This window comes from Salvia splendens, chromosome 15 (assembly GCF_004379255.2).
Source record: "Salvia splendens isolate huo1 chromosome 15, SspV2, whole genome shotgun sequence".
NCBI classification, from domain to species: Eukaryota; Viridiplantae; Streptophyta; class Magnoliopsida; order Lamiales; family Lamiaceae; genus Salvia; species Salvia splendens.
Window position 1 is genome coordinate 29073943 of NC_056046.1, and position 23835 is coordinate 29097777.

The 23835-nt window shown below is 37.7% G+C and overlaps 1 protein-coding gene and 1 long non-coding RNA gene across 3 annotated transcripts; one reads left to right on the top strand and one right to left on the bottom strand.

Annotated features, from left to right (window-relative positions):
* Positions 1-612: 612 nt before the first annotated feature.
* LOC121768773 (protein PLASTID MOVEMENT IMPAIRED 2-like) lies at positions 613-2859 on the top strand. Of its 2 annotated transcripts, none has more exons than XM_042165318.1 (2): positions 613-896; positions 996-2859. In XM_042165318.1, the coding sequence occupies exons 1-2, from the start codon at positions 732-734 to the stop codon at positions 2739-2741; spliced, it is 1911 nt and encodes a 636-aa protein (XP_042021252.1). In that variant the 5' UTR covers positions 613-731; the 3' UTR covers positions 2742-2859. The 2 variants fall into 2 exon arrangements, with proteins under 2 accessions (XP_042021252.1, XP_042021251.1); XM_042165317.1 differs by having other exon boundaries at positions 614-896; positions 993-2859.
* A 4857-nt stretch (positions 2860-7716) lies between these two features.
* Positions 7717-9618, bottom strand: LOC121768812. The gene is made up of 2 exons (XR_006043420.1): positions 8077-9618; positions 7717-7986 (listed from the first exon to the last, which is right to left on the bottom strand). It is a non-coding gene; the product is annotated as an uncharacterized LOC121768812 (long non-coding RNA).
* Between the last annotated feature and the right edge of the window lie 14217 nt (positions 9619-23835).

Genomic DNA, 23835 nt, shown 5'->3' on the forward strand with positions numbered 1-23835 from the left:
AACTCACTTAACACAATTTTTCTTAAATCGATTAACACGCCTCCACTACGAAACGGAGGAAGTACTTTATTTTCTCTTCGCTCCACCACTGTATTAACTTTTCGAACATCATTCAAGTGCTTGTTCATCGATTTCATTCTTCTAAGTTTACAACTTGATTACCCAATTTACTAAAAAACTAAAAAAAAATTGTGAACGAACAAATGAAAAAAACTATTGATATTTGATATGGATACAAGGAATATTAGATAATCAGAATTGCTGTGGGATTAGTTTAGATATATAGACTTTAGGAATACCTACAATGTATTACCCTAAAATTGTCCAGAAATATACGGCTTGAATGAGACAAGAGAATCAAAAGTAATGACAGCATCACACCAAAATGATCCCCTAATCACACTTAAAACACTTATTAACGATAAACACAGGTGATCAAACATATGCCATTCATCTCTCTCTCTCTCTATTTTGTTGTGTGCGTGTCTGCATTACAGCACCATGTTAATTGGGGTCCACGCCCGAAAATTCCAATGGGTGTTGATGCAACCAATAACTACCCTATCATATGAAAGAAAAAGAAAAAGAAAAAGAAAAAGAAAAAACCAATAACTACACAATCACCCTCCACTTTATCTCTATACCTTCTCTTTCTTCAAACCAAGGTATGCCATCCAATCCTCTTTGATCCTAGTTTTCATTCTTTTAACCATAGGAGAAATTCTCAAATTATGAACAGGAATAATACTGTGAGAGCATCAGAAATGGCGGACCACGAGAAGCCAGCCGAGGCCGATACCAGGCCTGGCTCGGTCAAGGCGGCCGTCACTTCTTACCGCCAGCGAATTAGCCACGGCAACTCCAAACTCAACAACTTCGAAACATCATTTCAGGAGGTATGCAAACAAACAAAAAAAAACATTCCTCAGTTTGCATTTCCTGTGAAATAAAATTCAACGAAATAGACTATAATTCGGTGTATTAATTTTTAGAAGCCTTTCGTCAAAAGGAGAGAGCTCCATTGGGCAAAGAGAGATACTAACCTTTTAGCCGAGAGCAGAAAAAACGCTGAGCAGGTAACCGCTGAAGCGAGATCTGAGCTGTTTGCTGCAAAGAAAATGGCAAAGGATCTAAAGCGAAGAATTGATGAGTCGAATGCAAGAGCAAAATCACAGATGGAGGACTTGGAGAAGCTGCGAATGGGTAAGCGAGAGGAAGAAGAATGGGACAATGCGAATTTTGAGTGTGAGAAAGTGATTACAGAATTGGAATTGGTGAAACGAGAGCTAAGCAAGCTCAAGATGGATATGGCTTCCGTCATGGAAGAGACGAGACGGGCAGAGAAAGAAATGAATGCATCCATTTCGAAAAGAGAGTCTTACTTGGGTTCAGTTGAATCACTTTCCAAGGAGATTGAGGAGGTCAATGAAGAGCACGTACTGGTTGAGTTGGCCCGAATCGAAGCCATTAAGGAGTATGAAGAAATCGAAACTCAAACCAGAGAACTGGCGCAAATCTACGCATCTGCAATACAGGTATCTCAGAAGAAAACGCAAAACATCATCATTGATGAAACTGAAGTCGAAGCAAGAGTGATGGCCACCATGTCAGAAATCAGTATGTTAGAGAGTGAACTCAAGCAAGTTAAGGAAATGAAAAAGGGAGTAGAAAATAAGGAAATTACACTGTATCAGGAAGAACCTGCTGATGGAGTGGATTCTGCATTGTTGTTAGAGTCGGTGCTGAAAGAGTTGGTCGCAACAAAAAAGGAATTGGAACAAGTTAAAGAAGGAAGCTTCCAGTTTATGGCTTCTATGGATGTCGTTCGGGATGAGCTCACACATGTCATGGACCAAACGGCTCGATTGAAGAAGGAAGAAAAGGAAACAGAGATGTTTATTCAAAGTCTCAATTCAAAGCTGCTGAAAGCCAAAACCAAGCTGGAAGAAACATCCGCGGCTGAAGACAAGGCAAAAGATATCATATCGAATCTCAATCTCACGCTTGAACAGCTCGAGTCAGAAGCTGAAACACACGAGAAAGAAAAGTCGCTCAGCAGCGAAGAAACTGCAGTTGTCAAGGCAGAAATTCAGAAATCAGAGACGGAGATAGACTTGTGCGAGGTAAGATTACAAGCTGCGTTACAAGATCTCAAAGCTGTCAAATCATCAGAAGCATTGGCTCTCGAGAATCTGAAATCTGTTATTGAGAAGATAGTAAGAAATAGAGCTTCAGCCTCCCGGCCTAGCTCAACGATAACTATTTCCAAGTTTGAATACGAGTACGTGAAAGGGAATGCTGCTGGGGCGAAGGAGATAGCAGACAAGAAGGTTGCAGCTGCTCAGGCGTGGGTTGAAGCTTTAAAGGCAAGCGAGAAAGAAATTCAGATTAAAGCAGAGCTCTTCAGAAGGGAAACTAGAGAGCTACAAGTGGAGGAAGAACGCGAGGTTCATGAAACTGAAGGATCAACAGATTCAAAAAAGAGAGTTGACAATGACTTTGAAAAATGGAGGCAAATGATGGAGCCTGAAAAGTTGCCCTCTGAGGCTGCACTTCATGTCAAAGCCATGAACAAAAGCGTTAAAAGGACACCAACAAGACGAGGAATGGCTCGGAGATCCGCTTCTCCTGTTGTTCCTCGGTCAACTTCTTTCTCAGTCGGGAGGAGGAGAAAGGTGATGCCAAATCTAGCCAAGCTTTTTAGTGGAAAGCCCGTTGAGAGTGATATACAACCCACATAGAAACTTCACCATACCACTAAATAATGTGTTGCTTGGTAAGTTGATCAATTTTAGCTCCTTGTATCTGTTACCATACAATATTTCCTTACCAGTTTTCAGAGGGAGAATGTTGTTATCACTGTCGTTATTAGTAAGCAGCAAGTCACAACCATTATTATCATGCTGTGTGGGCACATGCATCTCACACAATTGCATGAACCAAGAAAACATGCATTTTGTTACTAATCATAAAGTCTCACTTTGGAGACAGTAAGCATGCATAGTATATACAAGAATGCACCCCATCTAATTGAAATATTGCAAGAAGATATGAAATTGAAACTTGGCAGCTAAGCTTATATCCACACTTAAGAATACAACTGACAAATATAAGAGAAAATCTATAGCATCATCACCAGCCAAGGAATCAAAATTGGCAGCTTTCAGCAAGTAATTTAACAAATAGTAGAAATAAATCTCTTATAAGAAAACAAACAAATATAGCAAATGGACAAATTGTGTATAGTATTCAGTTAACTTCTACACCTTAAGGAGCTACATATCTCACCAAAAAAACTCTTCAATACAAAGAAATATTGTTAAGGATGAAGTTCCTTAACTCGTAGATTTTGCGTCGAACGTCGCGGGAGCTTTTGCCCGTCGATCAATCCGGCGTCAAAATTAGGGTTTTGTGCCTTTTGCACGTTTGAAAGGAAAGAGAGTAAGAGAAAATTAAATAGAAGGATAATTGATATTTCTTGAATGATCGAACTAAAGAACAATGTCCACTATTTATAATAGTGGATACTAACTTAATGAGCAAGACAAAAGATATGAAAAAGATATGCAAATCCATAATTAACTAACTAAATAATAATAATAATAATAATCGTATCAACTCCCTCACGGTTGAAATCCACCTTGTCCTCAAGGTGGGCACCATGAAGCAACGATGAGTGTCGAGGAATCCTCCTGGGTCAAACATACACCGAATAGTTGAGCGTCTCCCTGCATCAATGCGTCCATGAATACTCAAGCAAAGAGTGTCATTATGCGGAGGAATCAACCGGGCATCGGCGTCGAGCGATGTTGATCGATGATTCATACTTACATGAGATGAATCACTCAATAATTTTAGCGATGCGTTGTCCATAATGGAACCACCCAAACCAATCTGAACTTGGGGAATCTCGATGCAACCGTGAACCGGTTTCTCTTTACATGCGGAATCTGGACTGGACTTCTCTATCTTCTCAACCTTTTCAAGTCTACCAAAACCAACAGAAGAAACAGGAATCGTCTTGGCAGAATCAGCAAAGTCTTCCTCAACTCGATCACAATCAGAAATCAACGCCGACGGTGGCGGCGGCTGATCGCGGGCGGTATCGGGAAGCAGCGCAAAGGGTGGTGGTGTTGTACTCGACTGCTGCGGCGGAGCCAATGAGTCATAGGGGACTAAACCCGACTGCCCCGGTGAAGCCTTGCTATTTCCTGATGGAGGAAGGTGCTGAACGAGGTCCCCAAACCCGAAAATTTGGGAGTCGTAGGGCTGCGCAGGTTCAGGCAGCTCGGGAGGAAGCATGTTGTCGATGCGTCGGTCGGCTGCAACAAGGTGAGACTCCATCCTGTAGCACGCTTCCAACAATTGTTGAAGTTGTGCGAGAGTCGGATGTGCTGTGGTGGTGGCTGGACAAGGTGGATGCGGCGCGGGCTGATTCCATCTTGAGTTATGGTTGGGGGCAGCGGATGATCGTATCCCGAGACCTCGTGGAAGGGGCGTTGTCCCGGTGTCTCCCAGTAGGCAGGTGGATCCCAGCTAGTGGGTTGTCTGAGCGCGGTGTGGTGTGGCTGCTTAGGCAGTTGATAAGGCTGAGAGTATCCCTGCTGCGTGCACAACCTTGGCGGGTCCCAACAAGGGGGCGGTGGTGGCGAGTACAAATCTGGCTCGTAGGACGGTGGTTGCCGATACGCAGTTTCCTGACGCAGCCATGGCGGGTCCCAGGAAGTGGGTTGACGGGCTTGGTAGGGATGGTGTTGTGGGTGGAGTCTCCCATCATGTGGATATGGATATGATGGTTGTTGATCTAACGCTCTGATCGGATGGAGCAGGGGTTGAGATACGGGCTGCCATGGGTGGTAATCCGCCTGTCGGAGTTGATATCAGGTGTAGTTGTACGACATGTAGACAGCAATTCGGGGGAAGAGATCACGATGAAAGCACCAATTGTTAAGGATGAAGTTCCTTAACTCGTAGATTTTGCGTCGAACGTCGCGGGAGCTTTTGCCCGTCGATCAATCCGGCGTCAAAATTAGGGTTTTGTGCCTTTTGCACGTTTGAAAGGAAAGAGAGTAAGAGAAAATAAAATAGAAGGATAATTGATATTTCTTGAATGATCGAACTAAAGAACAATGTCCACTATTTATAATAGTGGATACTAACTTAATGAGCAAGACAAAAGATATGAAAAAGATATACAAATCCATAATTAACTAACTAAATAATAATAATAATAATAATAATCGTATCAAATATGGAGTAACTATGTTGTACACGCTAGTAAACAATTTATAAATCTCAACCATCCTCAATAAAGGGACGATTCTTTAACTTCAGGCTGACAGAATGTTAACAGGGTTGAGAGAGGCAGGAAAGAGCACCTGATACAGTGTTCCTTTCATTTAGCAGAACTACTGAGGAAAAACACTGCCTGTTACTTAGCCTGGACCGCAGGCTCCAAAAACGTTGTTGTTGCGTTAGTTATTTTCAGGTAATGAGAAGCCAATATAGGTTGCGAAGGTTGAGATTTGAAGATTTTGTTGTATGCAATTTCCTCATCATGCTGTTGCTTCGTTCCTTCCAGGGTCTAAGGTAAAGGATATTGATAACAGGGGTTTCTGATGACTCCTCAGGACCAACCTGAATCAGTGGCTCTTGGCCCATGGGAAAACCAAAAAAACAAACTTAGCCCCAAGTTGTTAGTCACAATGCAGGGATTATATTATGTACCAGTAAAAACCTTAATCAAAATCCATAATCATATGATCATAAATAACTCAAAATTCATAGTGCTAATTAGTTCCTAGTGAAATTAAAGTACATTAGACATAGTATGCGAGAAAATACAAAGGAATCAAATAACAATATTACAGTAAAAATCGTGGAACCACAGTTGATGAATAAGAAATTGATTATGTGGCTGCTGTGGCTGTTGTTGGGATTAAGACTGGTTTGGATGACTAAAATAAGTCACACATCAAACACTTAATAGCTTGGCGGGTAAAACAGTTGGTTATGGGAAGTTTATTTGTTAATCAGTTTCAAGAGCTGATTCCATCAGGGAGCTGAAGTATAAAGGAGGCTCAACAAAGTAACTGCTCATTAAGTTCAAGATTCAGTTCAATTCATCAAGACAAGTCGAGTTTCTTCATCGAGTGAGTTGAGAGAAACACTTGCTATCATTAGCTAGTTTGCATCTTTTCTGATCGCGTTTTCAGAGAATAGAGAGCATGAGTGTAGCTAGTGATGTTGAGAGTGTGTAGCTCTTTGTTCAAGAGCTAGCTTTCGTCTTGTATTCGATCTACAATCGTGATCAATATAGTCATCATCTTCTCCCCGTGACATTTACATTTTTTGTAGGTTCTAAGGAACTGAACCACGTATATCTCGTGACATTTACATTTTTTGTTTGTGCATCTTCTGTTATCTTCGTAATTCTTTGATTGTGATTCGAAGATCACTCATTTGGATTTCGCAATCTTGGTCGCTTTTCACAAATTGGCGCTATCTGTGGGAAACAACCCATTGTGATGACTACTGCCAAGTTTGATATGGAAAAATTCACGGGCAAGAATGATTTTGGGCTATGGAGACTCAAGATGAAAGCCGTGATGATGCAGCAGGGCTTATGGGAGGTTTTGAAGGGAAGCAAAGAAGAGGCTGATGAAAAGGATGGAGCCAAGAAGCAAGATCTCCAAGATAAGGCGTATAGCACTTTGATTCTTAGCCTAAGCGATCGAGTACTGAGGGAAGTTTCTAAGGAAGAAACCGATGCTGCTGTGTGGGCAAAGCTTGAGTCATTTATACGTAACCAAGTCCCTCACAAATAGGTTTCTCTCGAAGCAGAAGCTGTTTACATTCAAATTCTCTTGAGTACATTTTTATATAATATTTTTAAATAAGTAAGCAATGTTAATTAATTTCTATTATCAACATACAAAATAGATATATATTTACATATATGGTGTGTGTGATTATATAATTTTTATACAAGATAATTCTGCATGAATATAGTTATGTACAAATTATGATCATGTCAATTATATATGTTTCTACTAGTGAGATAAATATAAAAATAAAATTTGCATCTAAATCTAAAGAACATAAGTAAAAAAGTACAAAGGTTTCTACCATACATTCAATGTTAATTGTTCAGAAACAAAGTTTAATAGACTAAATATAAATCTAGGCCAAAATAAAGTTTAAACTAAAAGACAATCTAACAATTGCATGCTAAAAATAACATCTACTTCAAATACTGCGGGCATTCACACAAATGTATCAAACAATCATAATTTTCTTCATGTGATCCAAATCAATACTCGCTCCAACTGTGTGCTAAAATTTCTTGGGGATTAACCCTTTTTTCTCTGCAAGAAGAATCTTTTTCTTTTTCTTTTCCATCACCATATAGCCACTAAAGTCGGTAGTCATTTGCTTCATACAATCAGGCACGATCGTAGTCCCTGATGGTTTATTCCTCGATCCAAGAGAACTTGAGGAAGATGTAGCCCACTAACACATGTATCTAATGAGAATTGTTTCACTGGTCTGAAATATAATGACCGTCCCTTTTTACATCCGTTAGACGACGATGAAGTCGGATGGATAATTTAAATTTCCTAATTTGGGCTTATGAACGGAAGTATTTATTTTTCGTGAACGAGAAGTGTTCGCTAATTCGTAAAAGGAATAAAATTTAAAGTGTTCCGAGCGAAATAAAAAGAAATCGCGCTCTCTTTATTTTCTTCCCAAAGTGAACGTTTCAACTTCATACAAGAAAGAAAACTAAGAACATAAGTTTCGATTACATACACCGAAGTGATTAAGTTACAAGTAAAGAGGTGCAAGGTTTTGAAAAGAAACAAGCATGTGCCCATCTTATCAAGCTAAACTACGCCCAAGCCGTGTCTCGATCGACCGTCGGGCCAGAGGCACCGAACCATGTCGCAAGGGACCGATTCCCAGCTAACTAGTACTTGTACATCACTACAAAATGCCAAAATGTAGACAAGTTAAATGAGCCTTTTGAACTACCAAAGAATAACAAACAATATTGAAAGTAAGATGCAATCTTACCTTTTAATGAAGACCAAAGTAATACCGAATTAGAAAAAGGTAGCTAGCAACACCCCTGCACTCCCTAATCCAACCGAAGGCTGCCATGAAGCAGCCGTATCAGTTCTTGACCGCAGCAGCCTGCAGGGTTCGGCTAACAGCCGCAACCTTGTCGTGCACCTGCCACTGCCAAGGATTCTAGTACAAAATCCCCAACATTTATTGTGCACCTGCGACAAGGGACAAATTCTATAAATGAACAAGGTACCAAGCATTCACAAAGTGCCAAATGCAGTTAAAGGGACTGCAGGGTAAGGCCTGTGTGCAGCAGCCACATTTATTTCACGAGTACACACCCCATAAACCACCAAAATGTGTTAGCAATGAGCCAGAGATTCAGAGTACATCTCTGTCAAAAGTCCTAACAAACTCCAAGTACACAAGAAGACCTATAAGACCCCCTCTATATGCAACAAGTTCTCCCCACCACACACTACCAATTTCAACCGGGTATAGAGACGAGAGTGGACTTTCGGTGCACACCAACTAGGGCAGCCCCATTGCTGTCTCAATCACAAAGAGGTAACACACCACTCTCTCAAACACGAATTATAGATCACAACATCACATAGAAGCACTGTCACATCGAGACATCTTTTAGCATGATGATTTCCCAATGAACCAATGGAAAGAAACAAGTATAAGGAGGTTAGGAACCATCCTCCATCGTGTAAACAAGGGAAACGAAACATGGCTGCCCTTTTTCCTTTCAAGCCGACGACTTAGGGATACTCAGCTCTCGGAACTTAGGAACTCATCACATAATCACATAGGTTCACCCCAATGGTGTCAACGAGTAAATCCGATCAATAAAATAGGGACTAATAACCTTAAGCCTAGAATCAAAACCTTGTTCGAATCTGCCATAAACTAAACATCTCAATGCGAATCAAAACTAGCCAATAACAAGGAGAATAAGATAGGCTAGAAGAGAGTTAGCTTTGGCGATAGAACGGTATGGAATGGAAGGCGTGACGAGCAGCTGCCCCCGCCCGATCGCTGCACGACGCCGCGTAGCTTGAGGCAATATCGCGGTAGGGGAACTAGGGCGGAGGAAATAGCAAATCGCCGGTAGGAGCGGCTCGACGGCGAGCTACAACAGGACCTCGGCGACGGCGAAACCGCCACCTGCGCGACTCCCCTATAGCAGAAAAACTGAGCGTCGCCGAAGGGAGCGAAAGTGTGTGCTTCGTTGCAGAACGGCGGTGGTGGGTCGAAGGAAGACGCCGTGAGGTGGAGGAGGCGACGCCTTCCTTCCACCGGTGGCTCCACCGCGAAAGAAACACCGTCGCCGCTGCACGATCTAGGCTTTGCCTCTCGGTTCCGAAGAGAGGACGGCGAGAGCTTGAAGGATGAGGGCTCCGATTCGTCGGGGACGGTGGGACGCCTGTGAGACGGCGAGAGGGGGGGTGCCGATCAGCTAGGGTTTCCCATTGGAAGTTTGGGAAAAATTGAAGAAGGAAACGAGGGAGAGAGAGAGAGAGTGACGGATTGGGGGTAGGAATTGGGCCATGCCCATTCAAATTGAATTGGGCCATTTTCTTTATTAAAAAAAAGTATAGAATTTGGGCCACTATGCTAATAAAATTGGACTTAGTGTTATTTCCCCCCTCAAATTTAATCCTTTGGGCCAATACTGATTTAATTCGTTTGGGCCACTACCCTAGATAAATTTGAGATTATAAAATGTAATTCCTTAAGCCACGGAAGAAAGGAAAGTGTTGGTCGTGTTAGCATAATGTCCAATAAATGATTAAATTGGACTTTTATTAGTCAAGGTAAGAATCCTAATTTAATTACGTAATTAAATCCAAGAGGGTTTAAATTCGAAAATGGATTTTTGATAATTTAAATCATAGTATGAGCTACTAATTAAAACATTAGTATGACAAGAACGTCGAAATTTATCCCCCTAATGTTTCGCCAAATTAAATAACACACATTTAGGGATGCATGCATACTAGACAAATAATTACTTAAGCCTAATTAAGTATATCATTGTTTATAAAGGGACGTCGTCGCACGACAAGTGAAAGCAAGTAGAGGAACGATCACTTGAAAGTTTAAGCAACAGAGGTGGGCTTTTCGTTCAAAAGTGATTTTATGTGAAAACGTGAATATTTTTGAATGAGTTGTCATGCCATGTTTTGTTTATGATTACCTATCTGTTGGCTATGCCAAGCATGTTAAATCGAATTCGGGTCCCAGTAGAGCCGCAAACCCTACTCGGACTAGTGTACACATATGGGACCGTGTGATAGCTTTCGAGTTGGCTGGTCCAATGACCGTCGTAGAATATGGCCACATTCCCGGTTCACACAAGATCAGATATGGTATGTTATGAAATGTTATGTGACTGCGCAGTCAAATTTATGAAATGATAAAGGATTTAGTGAAGTTAGGGCAAACCCCTAATTTTGCTTTTAAATAAAAGGAGATGTTGACGAATGGGTCTATAAGCGGACCACACCTTTTCCCTCTACCTTATGTCTTGTCGCAATCACGATTTATGATGTGGTGCTTTGGAACAATACCAAATGTATAATAATGAGCCTTATGAATGAACCCATCTATTCTTAGATGGTAACGATCTCACGAGGACCAAGAAGCTATCTATGACATATGGGCGTCTCTTGAACATTTTAATGATGAGGACAATATGAAGTTTCCGATGGCTTTATGATAACCAGGTCATAACCAAATGAGTGTACCCTCAATCCTGTTAGGGAGATGTATCCCTACACGAAAAGAGATCGTATCTGCGATCTAATTAAGTGATCTGATCTTGCGTAACATGTTAAAAGTGGCTACGCAACCAGAAACAATCCTTATACCACATTGTGAAGCACTATGGAGAATACGATGTTTTACAAGAATGACCGTCCTCGAGAACAATATGAAAATACGACCTTCAACTGCAGTTATTAGTTTAACAGCACGAGAAATCCCATCTTGGAATGTGTGATTTTCTAGAACGCATTTATCATGTCCGAACTCCACAGAAAAACAAACAAGGAAGTGTCACTGTAACACCCCGACTTTTTCTACCCTTTTTATTTGTTCTCGTAGTGACATCGTTTGTGCACCTGAAAATTTTTCCCTTTGTTTCTTTTATCGGGAGAAGGATTTTACTTTTGGGCCAAATAATTATTCTCTCCTAGCCCAATTTGAAGCCACTAACTATGGACCAAAAACATATTTTTATTTTTATTTTTTTTCTTGAGCCCATTCTCATTCGAAACCCAATCACCCGAAGAGAATAAAAACAGCAGATTACTCCCCTCAACGTTCAGTTACTAGATTTTTGGCCATGATCTTCTGCATCGCTGAAAAATCGGAACAAATCTCTTTAACAAACCCTAAAATAAAGCTGTGGTATATGTATATGCACATTTAGAGAAGAAATACGTTTGTTTTGTTTCTGGAATTGGAAACGGGGAGAAAAGAGAAATCAATACAACATTTACTACTCATCAAATCAGCCAAGCATCGTTGAATTCACGAAAATTTAACGGGTAGACTAGAGAGAGGAATGTGAAGTTAGGAATCTGAAATTTTTGGGTTTTCCAATTGAAGAGAGAGTGACGGCAACGTGGAGTGACTGGAGGGCTGACCGGACAGGGGCAAGTGAACTCCGAGAGCGGAAGGATGATGGCAGCGGTGGCGGAGAACCGAATGAGAGGAAGACCACCGGCCGGACGGCGACGACTCCTACTCCAATCAGCATCCTCGCAACCACCAACAGCAGCAGCGCAGGGCGACGGTGCCTGCGTCGTCGGCCTAGACGTGAAGCAACGGCGGATAGCAAGCAGAGGGCACGATAGCAACTGATCCTTGGCGGCGACGGCGGCGATTGATTAACGGCCGTGTCTCAGTGGCTGAACGACGCGCTGAAGGAAAAGGCGGTGCGGCGCCGGCTCTGTTCACACAGCAACGGCGACGACGGCGATTGATTAACGGCCGTGTCTCGGCGTTGATGGAAAAAAACGTGAGAGAGAGAGAGAACGGAGAGCAGTGTGAGATGGATTTGGTGATGCTTAGACTTCAGCGGAAGGCGATTGGAAGGTCTAGGAAAGGGTCGAAAACACAGATAGAATACGGATCAAGTTATATGGAATGATAACCGAACCGATTGATTCAGTTAGCAATTGTCGTTGCCACTTGATCAGTACACTCTAGTTCTTGCTCTTTCCTCCTTGCCAAAGTAATTTATAACTCCCGTATTTTGCACAACTTAAACGGTAAAGAGGCAAGTCGGGGTCGATCCCACAAGGAAGTTGGTGTTTCGAGTGTCTGAGTAGTGAACAGGGAAGGTTGGCTGCTGCCACGCTTTAACTTGGGAGTTTTAACTACTGGTTTTACTCTAGGCAGAATTTAAACTAGCTGGCTTGTGCAAGGTAAATTTAACTACTTGATCAAGTGACTTGCAGAACAGAAAAGTAAATGCTCGAAGTAGCGAAAAAAACTTTAATTAAAATTTAAACTAATACAACGAGGAAATTAAACTAAGCTATTACAACGAGAAATAAGTAAGCGGTAAAAACCGAGAAGAATCTCGGCGGAAAACTTTAGTTAACGCTAACAGAAAATGAAGAGTTCTGCAGCGTTTCCTTCGGTCGCCCTTTTAACTAAGCTATCTAGAGGAACTTTAACTAAGCTAAGAGACTGAACTAAGCTAAGCTAGAGAGCTGAACTACGCTAGATAACTATCTAAACTAACTAGACGGAAAGTAAAGTCTCGGATCCCTTCTTGTGGTGGCACACCTTCTATTTATAAGCTTGATTCGGCCTCCAGCTGGATAACGATCTTGTCAGGGAATATTCACTCATTCTGAGGACGAGCGACTCATTGATTGCTACGTGCTGTTCTTCTAGAACGTCGACGCTTTTAAGTAACAGATTCGTGACTAAGCTTCGTCCTTGCGTCTCACATTCCAGCACGTGTCCCCTTCTAGAACGTCGTCCTTGATAACAGAATGCTGGGCGATGTCCAGCTCATTCCCTCACGTGCTCTTCTTCCAGAAGCCCGTGGTCCCCTCCTAACTGCTTGATCGCTCCCCTTGATCAACTCCCCCGATTCTTAGCCTTTTATCGCATTTGTACTTGCTTGATCAGGCCGGCCTTGAAGCCTTGGTCAAGTGGTAATTCTGCACATTTAACACTTGTTTTGCGCGAAAAACCGATCAAGTAGCATGTATTTCACCCATAAACCGATGCATGAAATATGCCCTATCAAACTGCTCACACTTAAAACATATTTGTCCCCAAGTATAAAGAAAAAGAAAAGAAAAAGATAGGGCAAATTTCAGGCATGGTTTATTTATTTTTTAAGTAAAAGAAAAGACGAAAAGAAAATCAAGACCTTAAGATAAAAACACGTATTCACATGTATGCATTAGACCGAATAATATTCCAACAATCATACCCGAGGTCTAGGTCAATCCATTTGTCAGTCTCCATAAATTGGTCTATATATATGAAGCAGTTTCTAATATTATCGCGACCCACCTTAGTGGGAGCAATAATCCTACGAAATAGCAAGTTCATAAGATTAGACTTCTTTATAGTAGGTTGCTTAAACTAGAAGCTTGTTTCTAATATTATCGCGACCCACCCTAGTGGGAGCCATAATCCTACGAAATTGCAAGTTCGTATGTTTAAGCATATTTATAAGATAGCTATGGAATTTTGTTAGTGGCGTACGACCTTCCCTAGAAGGAGTATCAAAACAGAAATGAAATTCCTAGATGCAAATATTTATGGTAAATGCTTAGGCAATATTTGGCGGCCATGCCACCTTAGTGGTCTCTGGACTATCCGTCGGTATTGTGACCAGGAAATTGTTGGAATCCGAATTTGTATGACCTCCCTAGAGGCGTACTTATTTTGGTTTTCACGGTTGCGAGATACCTAAATTGTTTTGTGGTTGTTTGCGATTATGTATTAAGCATAGTATGTGATAAATAGTTTTATTTCTTCTCAGCCAAATTCTTAATAATGTCTGCGAACCTTAAAGAAATCAAACTCGAAGGCCAAAATTATGTAGACTGGAAATGTAAATGGATAAGATTCTCATTGCTGAAAACTTAAAGTTTGTACTCACCAATTCATATCCTCCATTTCCTCGACAAAATTCCACAAAGAAAGTTTGAGAATGCATTTTATGCATGTACTTGACAAGTTCTTTGAGGAAGAAGATCAAACTACTTTATTTTAAGTAGTGAGACAAGTCTTGGTTTTTATTGATGATAAAGAGATATCCAATAAGGACGTTGTCCGGATTCTATTGAAATATCCACAAGAGATAGAATGTTTTGAGGAATCTTCTTATTCAGTTACTCCAATATTTTCTACACTCAGTTCATCGCCAAATGTAATAGGAAGTAACTATATGAAGGTTGTTACTGAAAAATTGGAAACCTTAAGCATTATATTCACTTTATTACTATTGGAGGAAGATAACATGATACTTGACGAATTCATCTTTCCTATGTCTTAGTTCAATCGAACAGAAGACTAGCAATGGAAAGAGGGAAGAGCTGAATTGTCATCAATGCCTGCTGAAAGCAAGAAAGACAAGAAAAATTTGGTGAAAAGGCAAAGAGAAGATGCATTGTAAGTCGGATTGACCTCTTATATAGAAGGACAATGGCTTAGATAACAATGCAACTTCTAAAGAAGAGATCTACATCCAGTTGGGCAGTTGTTGCACTGGGAGCTATTTATTTATGCTTATTTTATTGTTTTGTTTTGATGTTAGAGATTTTGTTTTATTGGTACAGTCTTGTTTAGAATGAATTTATATTCAGTTTCTAAACTCATTTATGATTCTACAATGTTTCTTTCTTCATACGTCCTTTAATAACGGAATAATCCATCATAATAATTCACTCATAAAAACTATGATTCTAACCAATACGTTATTACACAACACGGCTTTGGCCAATACGTGTTCTAACAACAAGGTTTCAATCATATCAAAATACAACCTGGGTCAAGATGGTATCAGAGCCATTTTGTTGGCGGTAATGGATGTTATAAGATTGATGAATTTGACTGTCTTAATATTCAAAACTGAGATGATGAGATTATCCTTAGGATTAAACTTAATCAAAGGAACGTTGGAATTCAGGTTTGGTAAGCTTGTAAGACGGTTGGTAAGCCTTATGTCTAGGTGTTCCACGCATAGTGTTCCCCTGCGACCAGTTTCTTAGATCTTAACCAACTCCTAAACTCAATCCTTATCCCTCTGTTTGAATATGGCCAGTAAGTTTAGAAATCTTTTAGGATTCAAAACCAAAAATAAAATGGACAAGAATATTGTGCTAAGTAATGAGACTTATGCGGAGATTGATTATTCAAATTGGAGTATTCCTAAAGAAAAGATTGAAAATTATTACAATATAGGTCTTATGGATTTTAAGACTGCTTTTTCAATTAGAACCCATGAAGAAACTAGAAGCATTCTTGATGAATCTGAGAGATTTTCTCTGCTGAATAGAGAATCAATAAAAAAATATATAAAACAAGGCCATAGGTATGCCCACTTCGGTCTTGCCCAAGTTGCTGTCAAACCCTTAGTTCATATAGGAGTTGATACTCCTATCTTCATTGCTCTAAGAGACAAAAGACTCAAAAGGTATCAGCCTTCTATTTTAGCTATGGTTCAAACAAGCATTTGTAATGGACCTATATACTTTAATAGTTCTCCAAATTTCTCTGTGGACTTAACTGATCCCATGATTCTAGAATCTCTTGTTCTAGACATTCAAATACAAGGAGATGAATTTCATAACTGCAAAAATTTTGCTATTATGTTTAGAGTCTACCTTAGGCTTATGTCTTCAAACTTAAATACAAAATTCAGCAAGAATCCTTTTACTAAAGGAGAAACTATTCTCTTACAAGTTGATGCTGAACAATACATAGCTTACACCCCTAAACGTCTCAAATGGGATGAAATTACTATCCCAAGTCAATTCATCATAAAAGAACCACAAATTCCTAGGAACATTGAAAAAACAGAACCATCCCAAATTATTGAAGAACCTGATGGTACTGTAATTATCAAATTTGACAAGATAAATTCTTTCTCAAATCTCAGAAATAATAGGAGTTTTAATTATGAAACTAGTAGAGCCTCCTGCTCTGACATACCAAGTACCTCACAAAGGAATTGGACTTTCAAAACCCCTATACCACAATCAAACCCTGTTATAGAAGAAAATGTAGGTGACCCATACTCACCAACTAGAAGTACTATGGTTATTACTCTCGATAAAGAATTTAAACCTGATTGGGATTATTTAAATGAAGAATTAAACAATCTTGTTTACAAAGAAAAAGAAAAATGGTTTAATAAATTAGATTCAGAAATTAAAACCAAAATCAAAGATGAATGGATGAAAGAAATAGAAAGAATAAAATCAAATTTTCTTTTCTATGACATTATTTCAATATTTCTCTCTTCAGAAGGATGGTTTGATTGTTTCAAGAAACCAACCATTGAAGTTAATACTAGCCTTATCAAAAAATGGTATTCTTCAAAAAATAATGAAAATTTTTCTGCAGTTCACCCTCCTCTTCAATCTTTAATAATTCAAACCTATAAAGGAGAAATTATTGCTGATCCTTTTAAACATACTAATAAAACTGATGAAAAAACCCCTGTGGAAAAAGGAGACTTACGTGGTCTTATTCAACAAAATAATTATTCAAATCAAATCCTTTTTACTATTGCAAATCAGTTAGATACTATTTTTGCAAAAGATACTCCACCTATAAAACAAAGTATTTTGTATGATACTTCTAAACCCTTTTTCAAAAGTAATGAGACTATAGAAAGTAAAAACTTTACCTTTAATACAAAAACTGATAAACTACTTTAAAAAATTGTTAAAAATTTAGGTGAATCAAGTAATTCAAAAACTAATGTTATTCATGAAAATCATACTTCCTGCACTGAACAATCGAGTGATTCTTCCTCTGAAAAAGAAGATAATTTCGTTGAAAAAGTTGAAGAAGTCTTTAAGGAATCAGAGTCTTCCCCTTTAAAGATAAACAAAATTTTCAAAGGGAAAAGATTTAATAGTAATAAACCTTATTATAATAGACCTTCACCAGCAGATATGTTGTTTGAAGAAAGAGGACAATTTCATAAATCCAGTTATGATGGAACCTCAATTACAGAATGGAATATTGATGGAAAACCGGAGTATGAAATTCTTAATACTCTTCAAGAAATGGGAATGGCAAAAATGGCATATAGATATGCTGGAATTTCTGAAAAAGAAGCTTGTGTCCTTCTTGTTAATGGCTTTACGGGCCAACTTAAAAATTGGTGGGATAATGCTTTGAGTCAAGAAAGCAAAGAAGAAATACTTAATCATATCATTAATATTGAGGATCAGGATGGAGAAATACAAGAAGCGAGCAATGCTTGTGATTTTCTTGTTGTCACCATTTCAATGTATTTTGTGGGAAACCCTAGAGAAGAATACAATAGTACTTCTATTGTTCTAACAAATCTTAGATGTCCTTCCTTATCTGATTACAGATGGTATAAGGATGTTTTCATAACTCATGTTCTTAAAAGAAATGATTGTAATCAAGCTTTCTGGAAAGAAAGATTCATTGCAGGATTACCCAAACTTTTTGGTGAAAGAATAATTCAAAAACTCAAAGATGATATTAATTCTGAAAATATCCCCTTTGAAAATATAACTTTCGGGCAGTTATTTGCTTTTGTCAAAAAAGAAGGGCTAGCCCTCTGTATGGAAATAAAAATACAAAATAAATATAGAAAAGACAAACAAAAAGCGAAAAATGAATTAGGATGTTTTTGTGAAATGTTTGGAATTGAAAAAATTGAAGCCCCTTCTTCAAAAATCAAAAGGAAGTCCAGAAAATTCAAAAAAGATTCACAAAGGCAGAATAATCATAAGCCTTACCGAAATAGAGATAATTTTAGAAAAACAAAACCCATAAGAAAATTTAAACCAAATAATGATAGGAATGAAATAAAATGTGGTTATTGCAAGAAAACAGGTCATACTGAAGATCAATGTTGGAAGAAAAAGAAAAGAAACATTAGATCTATTTCTAAGAAAATTAATAACCTCTTAAGAGAAAAAAATAATTCATCTAATTCAGAAAGTGAGCCAGAGATTGAAGAAATTCAAAATACCTCGGAAAGTAGTAATTATCATATTAGTGTTGAAAATGAAAAAGATATTTGTAAAACTTGTATCAATGTCATTTCTAAAGAAAAGAAAGAGGCTATTCTTGATCTAGTCCAACAAATTCCGGAAAGTGAAGTTAGAGATGAATATCTTAATAAGTTAAAAGATTTAATCCTTGATGAACCTTCTACTTCTAAAAAGGTTAATATCAAAGAACAATTCAGTCTTAATAAACTTTGGGATAAATATCCCTATCAAAGTATATCAAAACAAATAACTACTAGAGATCTACATAGTGAAATTAATAATCTTAAGAAACAAATTAATAAAGAATTTTTTGAATTAAAAGAAAAGAATTTGAATTAGAAACAAGGCTTTCTGTCATGGAACATAATACAGAAGTTAATAATTGGGAAAATCCTGACCAAAATTCTGAACCAGGAAATAATTCGGTAGGGGTTATCCAAGAAATTAATTATCAAAAATGGCATATTAACATAACACTTGTTGTTAACAACTTCAAAACCAATATGATGGCTCTAGTTGACTCAGGAGCTGACCATAATATTATTAGAGAAGGTGTTATGCCAAATATTGTGATAAAACCAAAGAAAAGCTTTTTACAGCCAATAATAACCCTTTAAGAATCAGATTCAAACTCTCCAAGGCACATATTTGTAATAACGGATATTGTTTCAGAAATATCTTCACAATTGTTGAAGATATTACTTATAACATGATTTTAGGAACACCTTTCCTAACTCAAATTTATCCCTTCTATGTTAGTGATAATGGCATTATCACTAAGATTCAAGAAAAAGAAATTTTATTCAAATTTATTTCCCCTATTAAGAAGCAAGAAATTCTTAATCTTCAAAGAAATTCGATTTTTAGACAAATTAATAATATTACCCAAAAACAAAAACAAATGGGATTCCTGAAAGAAGAATTACCTTTCCAAAGAATTGAAGATCAACTCAAAACTCCTAAATATATTTCTAAAATTAAAGAGGTAGAAAATAATTTTGTCAAAAAAGTCTGCAATGATGTTCCTAATGCCTTTTGGGGAAGAAAACATCATGTTATTGAATTGCCCTATGAAGAGGATTTTTGTGAAAATAAAATCCCTACGAAATCAAGACCCATTCAAATGAACCAAGAACTTCTACAAGTCTGTAAAAAAGAAATTAAAGACTTATTAGAAAAAAAACTAATAAGACCTTCAAATTCTCCCTGGAGCTGCTCAGCTTTTTATGTTATGTGTACCATCCAAAATTTTTGTGACCTTTATTTAATATTCGTCGTTTGGAAATTTCATTTATGAAATTTAATTTGTTGCTACGTGATTGAGTTTGAGTATGTGGAATAAATCATCATGGGGAAATTGGAATGAAGTGCTAGTTATATTTTAATGTGGGGAATCAATTTAAATAAAATCAGGCATCTTGTTCTAGCCAAAAAAAAGTGGCAATTGTCGGCCCCTCCAATTATTGGGAATTTTATTCTTTCTTGGATTTAATTACTTGTTTTGGGATATTCATCCAAATTAAATCCAATTAAATCTTGCCACATTTTATTCCCTCACCCCAATTGAATTAAGAGTTGAATTATTTCTTTGTGGCTAATTAAGCCAATTTTCGGCCCCTATTTGTAGAGGAGAATATATTTGCTTTCTATTTTGTGAAATTCCTTTTATTCTATATCAAATTAATACCTAAGCCAAATTAATTGGGGATGTTAATATTTTCCTTCTATTGTGTCTCCATCCCACACGTTTTGGCTTAATTTCCTTGTGGAAAACTTATTTAATTGTTGCCTATTTTATGAGAGTCTTTTCCTATAAAGAAATTACCAAATTTAAATCCTATTCTATTTAAATGAGGATTTAAATAATTTCCTTGTGCACACCATCAAGATTTTCGCCCCTCCCTCATTATTTCCTACTTGGAGATTTAATTTATTTTGTTCCCTTGTGTATGGAATATTCATTGTTTTATTTCCTAAATTGTGAATCTATTTCTCTCCAAGTAAATACCAAATAAATTCCTTATTAAATTTCTAGCCATAATTTTCGAAATACCTGCCTTCCTTTTAATTGTGGGATTTTATTTATTGGCCTCTATTTTATTCCTCCACAATTAATTAATTAATTAATTTATGGGATTATACCTAGGACTATATAATCACCTAAACTAAACCCTAGCCCCCATCTCCCTCATAAATTTCGTGCATCTCCTCTCCCTCTCCATATTCTCTCCAAAAATCCTCTATTCATCCTTGTTCTTGCATCCATTGAAGTTTATTTTCAAGAGTCTCCGACGAATCACCTCCATTCTTGTTTCTACCGTTTGTTTTCGCGATTCGAGAAGGTATAATTAAGTTTTCTCCTCATCTCTTTCATTGAAACTTTATTCTTGAATCCTACATGCATATAGAGGGTGTAGGATTGATAGATCGCAAAATTTATCAGTGGGAAAGTGTGATAGCATAAGAACTTTGATGGTTATGTGTTTTTGATTGAATTCATGTGAAGTTGGATTGGAATATTTGGTGAATGATGTGAGTCTGTGCAAACATGTTTATGAGAAACTTGTGTTCTCGCCAAGAATGTTTCGTTTTCTGTTTCACCGACCAAATGACCTCTGATTGATGTGATTCTTAAACTATATGAAAATTTGAAGTGTCTTCTGAGTCGTGTAAAAGTTTCAGCCTTTTTGGGCATTGGATAAATTTATGGTGAATTTTTCAAATGAACTGCGCAGTGCTGTCAGAAATTTTATGTTCCGACCAGAGAGTTTAGTATTTGATATGGCTGACTAAATGACGTGATTTCAGTGTGAAAATTTGTATGGATGAACTTGAATGTGTCTTCTGTGTTGTGACCAAAATTTAGCTCAATATGAGGTCGGGTGAATTTATAGTGATTTTTACAAAACGGTCGCACAGTTCTGCCAGTTTTCTGTCTTGTTAAAATGACTCTTATTTTCAAGTTTAAAAGTATTATATGATGCATGTATGTCCAAGGAACGTGTTTAATGATGTGATCACGTGTGATAAGTTGAAATATATTACGGTGTGTCTTTCCATCTTTGTGACGTATGTTGGGGTTGGGTAATTGAGAAAAACGATGAGAGAGAAACGATAGGACATGCATAGTAATGTGTTTTTGGTGGAAGGCTGACTTGTATCGTCATTTACAAGGGTGATTGTGTATTCGTGAACTCGGGGAACGAGAGTTGCCATAAGTTGGGTTGTGAATTGTTAAGCGAACGAGGTGGGCTTTCTTTTCAAACCTCTTTATTTTCTGAAAATACTATGTGGTGTTATAAGGGTGGTTTAACTGTTATGTCATGCCAAAATGTTTTAGTTTATGAGATTGTTGCCTGATGCCTAGTTCGTCTGAGCATGCTCCGTTAGGCTATATGGTTGTGATGTGAAACGAATTCAGGTCTGAGTAGGGCCTCAAACCCTATCAGGCTGTGTACACTGGTGGGATCGTGAGCCGTTCTTGCTAGTCGGCCGGTCTCGTGGGCGAATAGTGTGGCCACACTTTCGACGCACTGTGATTGATGATTGTGATTGATGGATTGATGTGAAAGTGGGGAGATAAATTGTCTGGCCAGACTTGAATTATTTTTGTGTTCTCGTGATATTTTCTTACTACTTAAAACTCGAGATCACTGGTATGGATGACATAACTATGTTTTCGGCATGAGCCCATTGAGTACAACAAGTACTCAGCCCTGCATATTATTTTTCTTATGTGCAGGTTGAGCGGGATGTTGCGGTGGATGTTGAGCTGGCCTAAGAACTAGGATACGTTGTGTCTTCATACATAGACGTTATCCTTGACTCTCTTTTTAAACCTTATTTTCCGCTGCTATATTTTGAACTATGTCTCAAGACTATAATCTTTTTCGAATCGTGTTTGAACATGTATGGTTGTGTTAGGTTTTAACCAAGTAACTACGTTGTCTTTTGAAAATGATGTTTTCCGTGAATTAAATTAAATGTTTTACTTTAGAAGTTAATTGGTTTTCTTTAAGTTTATTTTCTCCGCTGCTTCTTTTAAAAATAGTGTTCATAAGTCATTTCTAATCAATAGTTAAATTATAATCTTAAACTTCTTTAAACTAAATTGTTTTTTTTAGTTAATTAAGTTTTCATTTAAAATGTTATCCATGCATGCCGGTCACGATCGCCGCGTTTGTGGTACCCCTAGTATGGGCGGTCGTGATAGAGTGGTATCAGAACTTTGTTCTTTCTCTCTGGTCCGAGAGTCTTCTTTCACCTTAAGTCTACATTAGTGAACCCTTATTGACTAGAAGTGTCACGAAGGCTCAACATCCACGCATCACGCTCAACCAATGAAAGTGAGGTATGTTTTAAGTTGTTGATGAAATATGAGAACGATTTATAAGATTGATGATATGATATGGATAGTTGGGGAAAAAGAATGCATGAGCAAGTAATTACGTGATGATGTGATTTTCATGACTGAAATTCGTGAATAAATGATGTGATGGCATAAAGAAGTTGAACGTGAGCATGATTGGCATGATGATCTAAACACGTGTATTATGTGAAAACAATATCGTGATAGTATGAATATGTGGAATATGAGCATGAATTGACAATATGATTTAAGCACGTGTTGTATGTACGAACATGATATTGATATGGTATGAGTATGTGAGACATGAGCAAGATTGACATGATGACCTAAGTATATGTTATGTGTGTGTAAGTGATATGACGAAAGCATGTGAGCATAGGATGATGGAGTGTTTTACACGAAAGATGAAGATTGATGAGTTGTTTTGTGAATGTTGTAATTTTTTTTTAAAAAAAAACGAGTCATTTAAAAATGTTTGTTTCAAACACATATGTGAAGTGCATGAGTGTTTTGTTCGGAATAAAAATGTGTTATGAGTTTTGAAAAATTTGCATGGTTTGATATGTAGAAAAAAAAAAGGAAAAAGGATTTTGTGGTTGATGTTTGGCAATATTAATGACTAGTTGTTCTAGTGGAGTTTGATTGAGGAAAAATGTTTATGTTGTGGAAAGTTGTTGGAAATTTTTGTGAAAGAAAAAAATATATCTTTGAACATTTAATGAAAACATGTTAGTTCTTTCTTTTGGGAAAATTAATTGATCAATAGAAAATGTTGTGTTTATGTATTGTTCAAAAAAAAAAAAAATTACCTTTTCGATTGGAAAATTTAGCCATGGAAGTGTGATGTTATATATGTTACGAGGTGTGAAGTATGATGCGTCATTCTATGGAGTGTTTTATGCGAGTGATGAAAGTTGATGCGAAAGTACGTTTTAGTCTGAGTCAAAACTTTTACCTTAAAATTGAGATGTGGAAAAAATTTTTTTTTGGAATGTGTGAAAGTGTAAAGAAATATTGTTTCAAAAGTTTTGAATAGAATTGTGAAGTTCGAAAGTGTTTTGCTATGGGATGTGAAAATGTTGTGTGTTTATCTTGGGGTATGAATGGCGTAAATTGTGGTAGATGATGATCTATGAGATGATG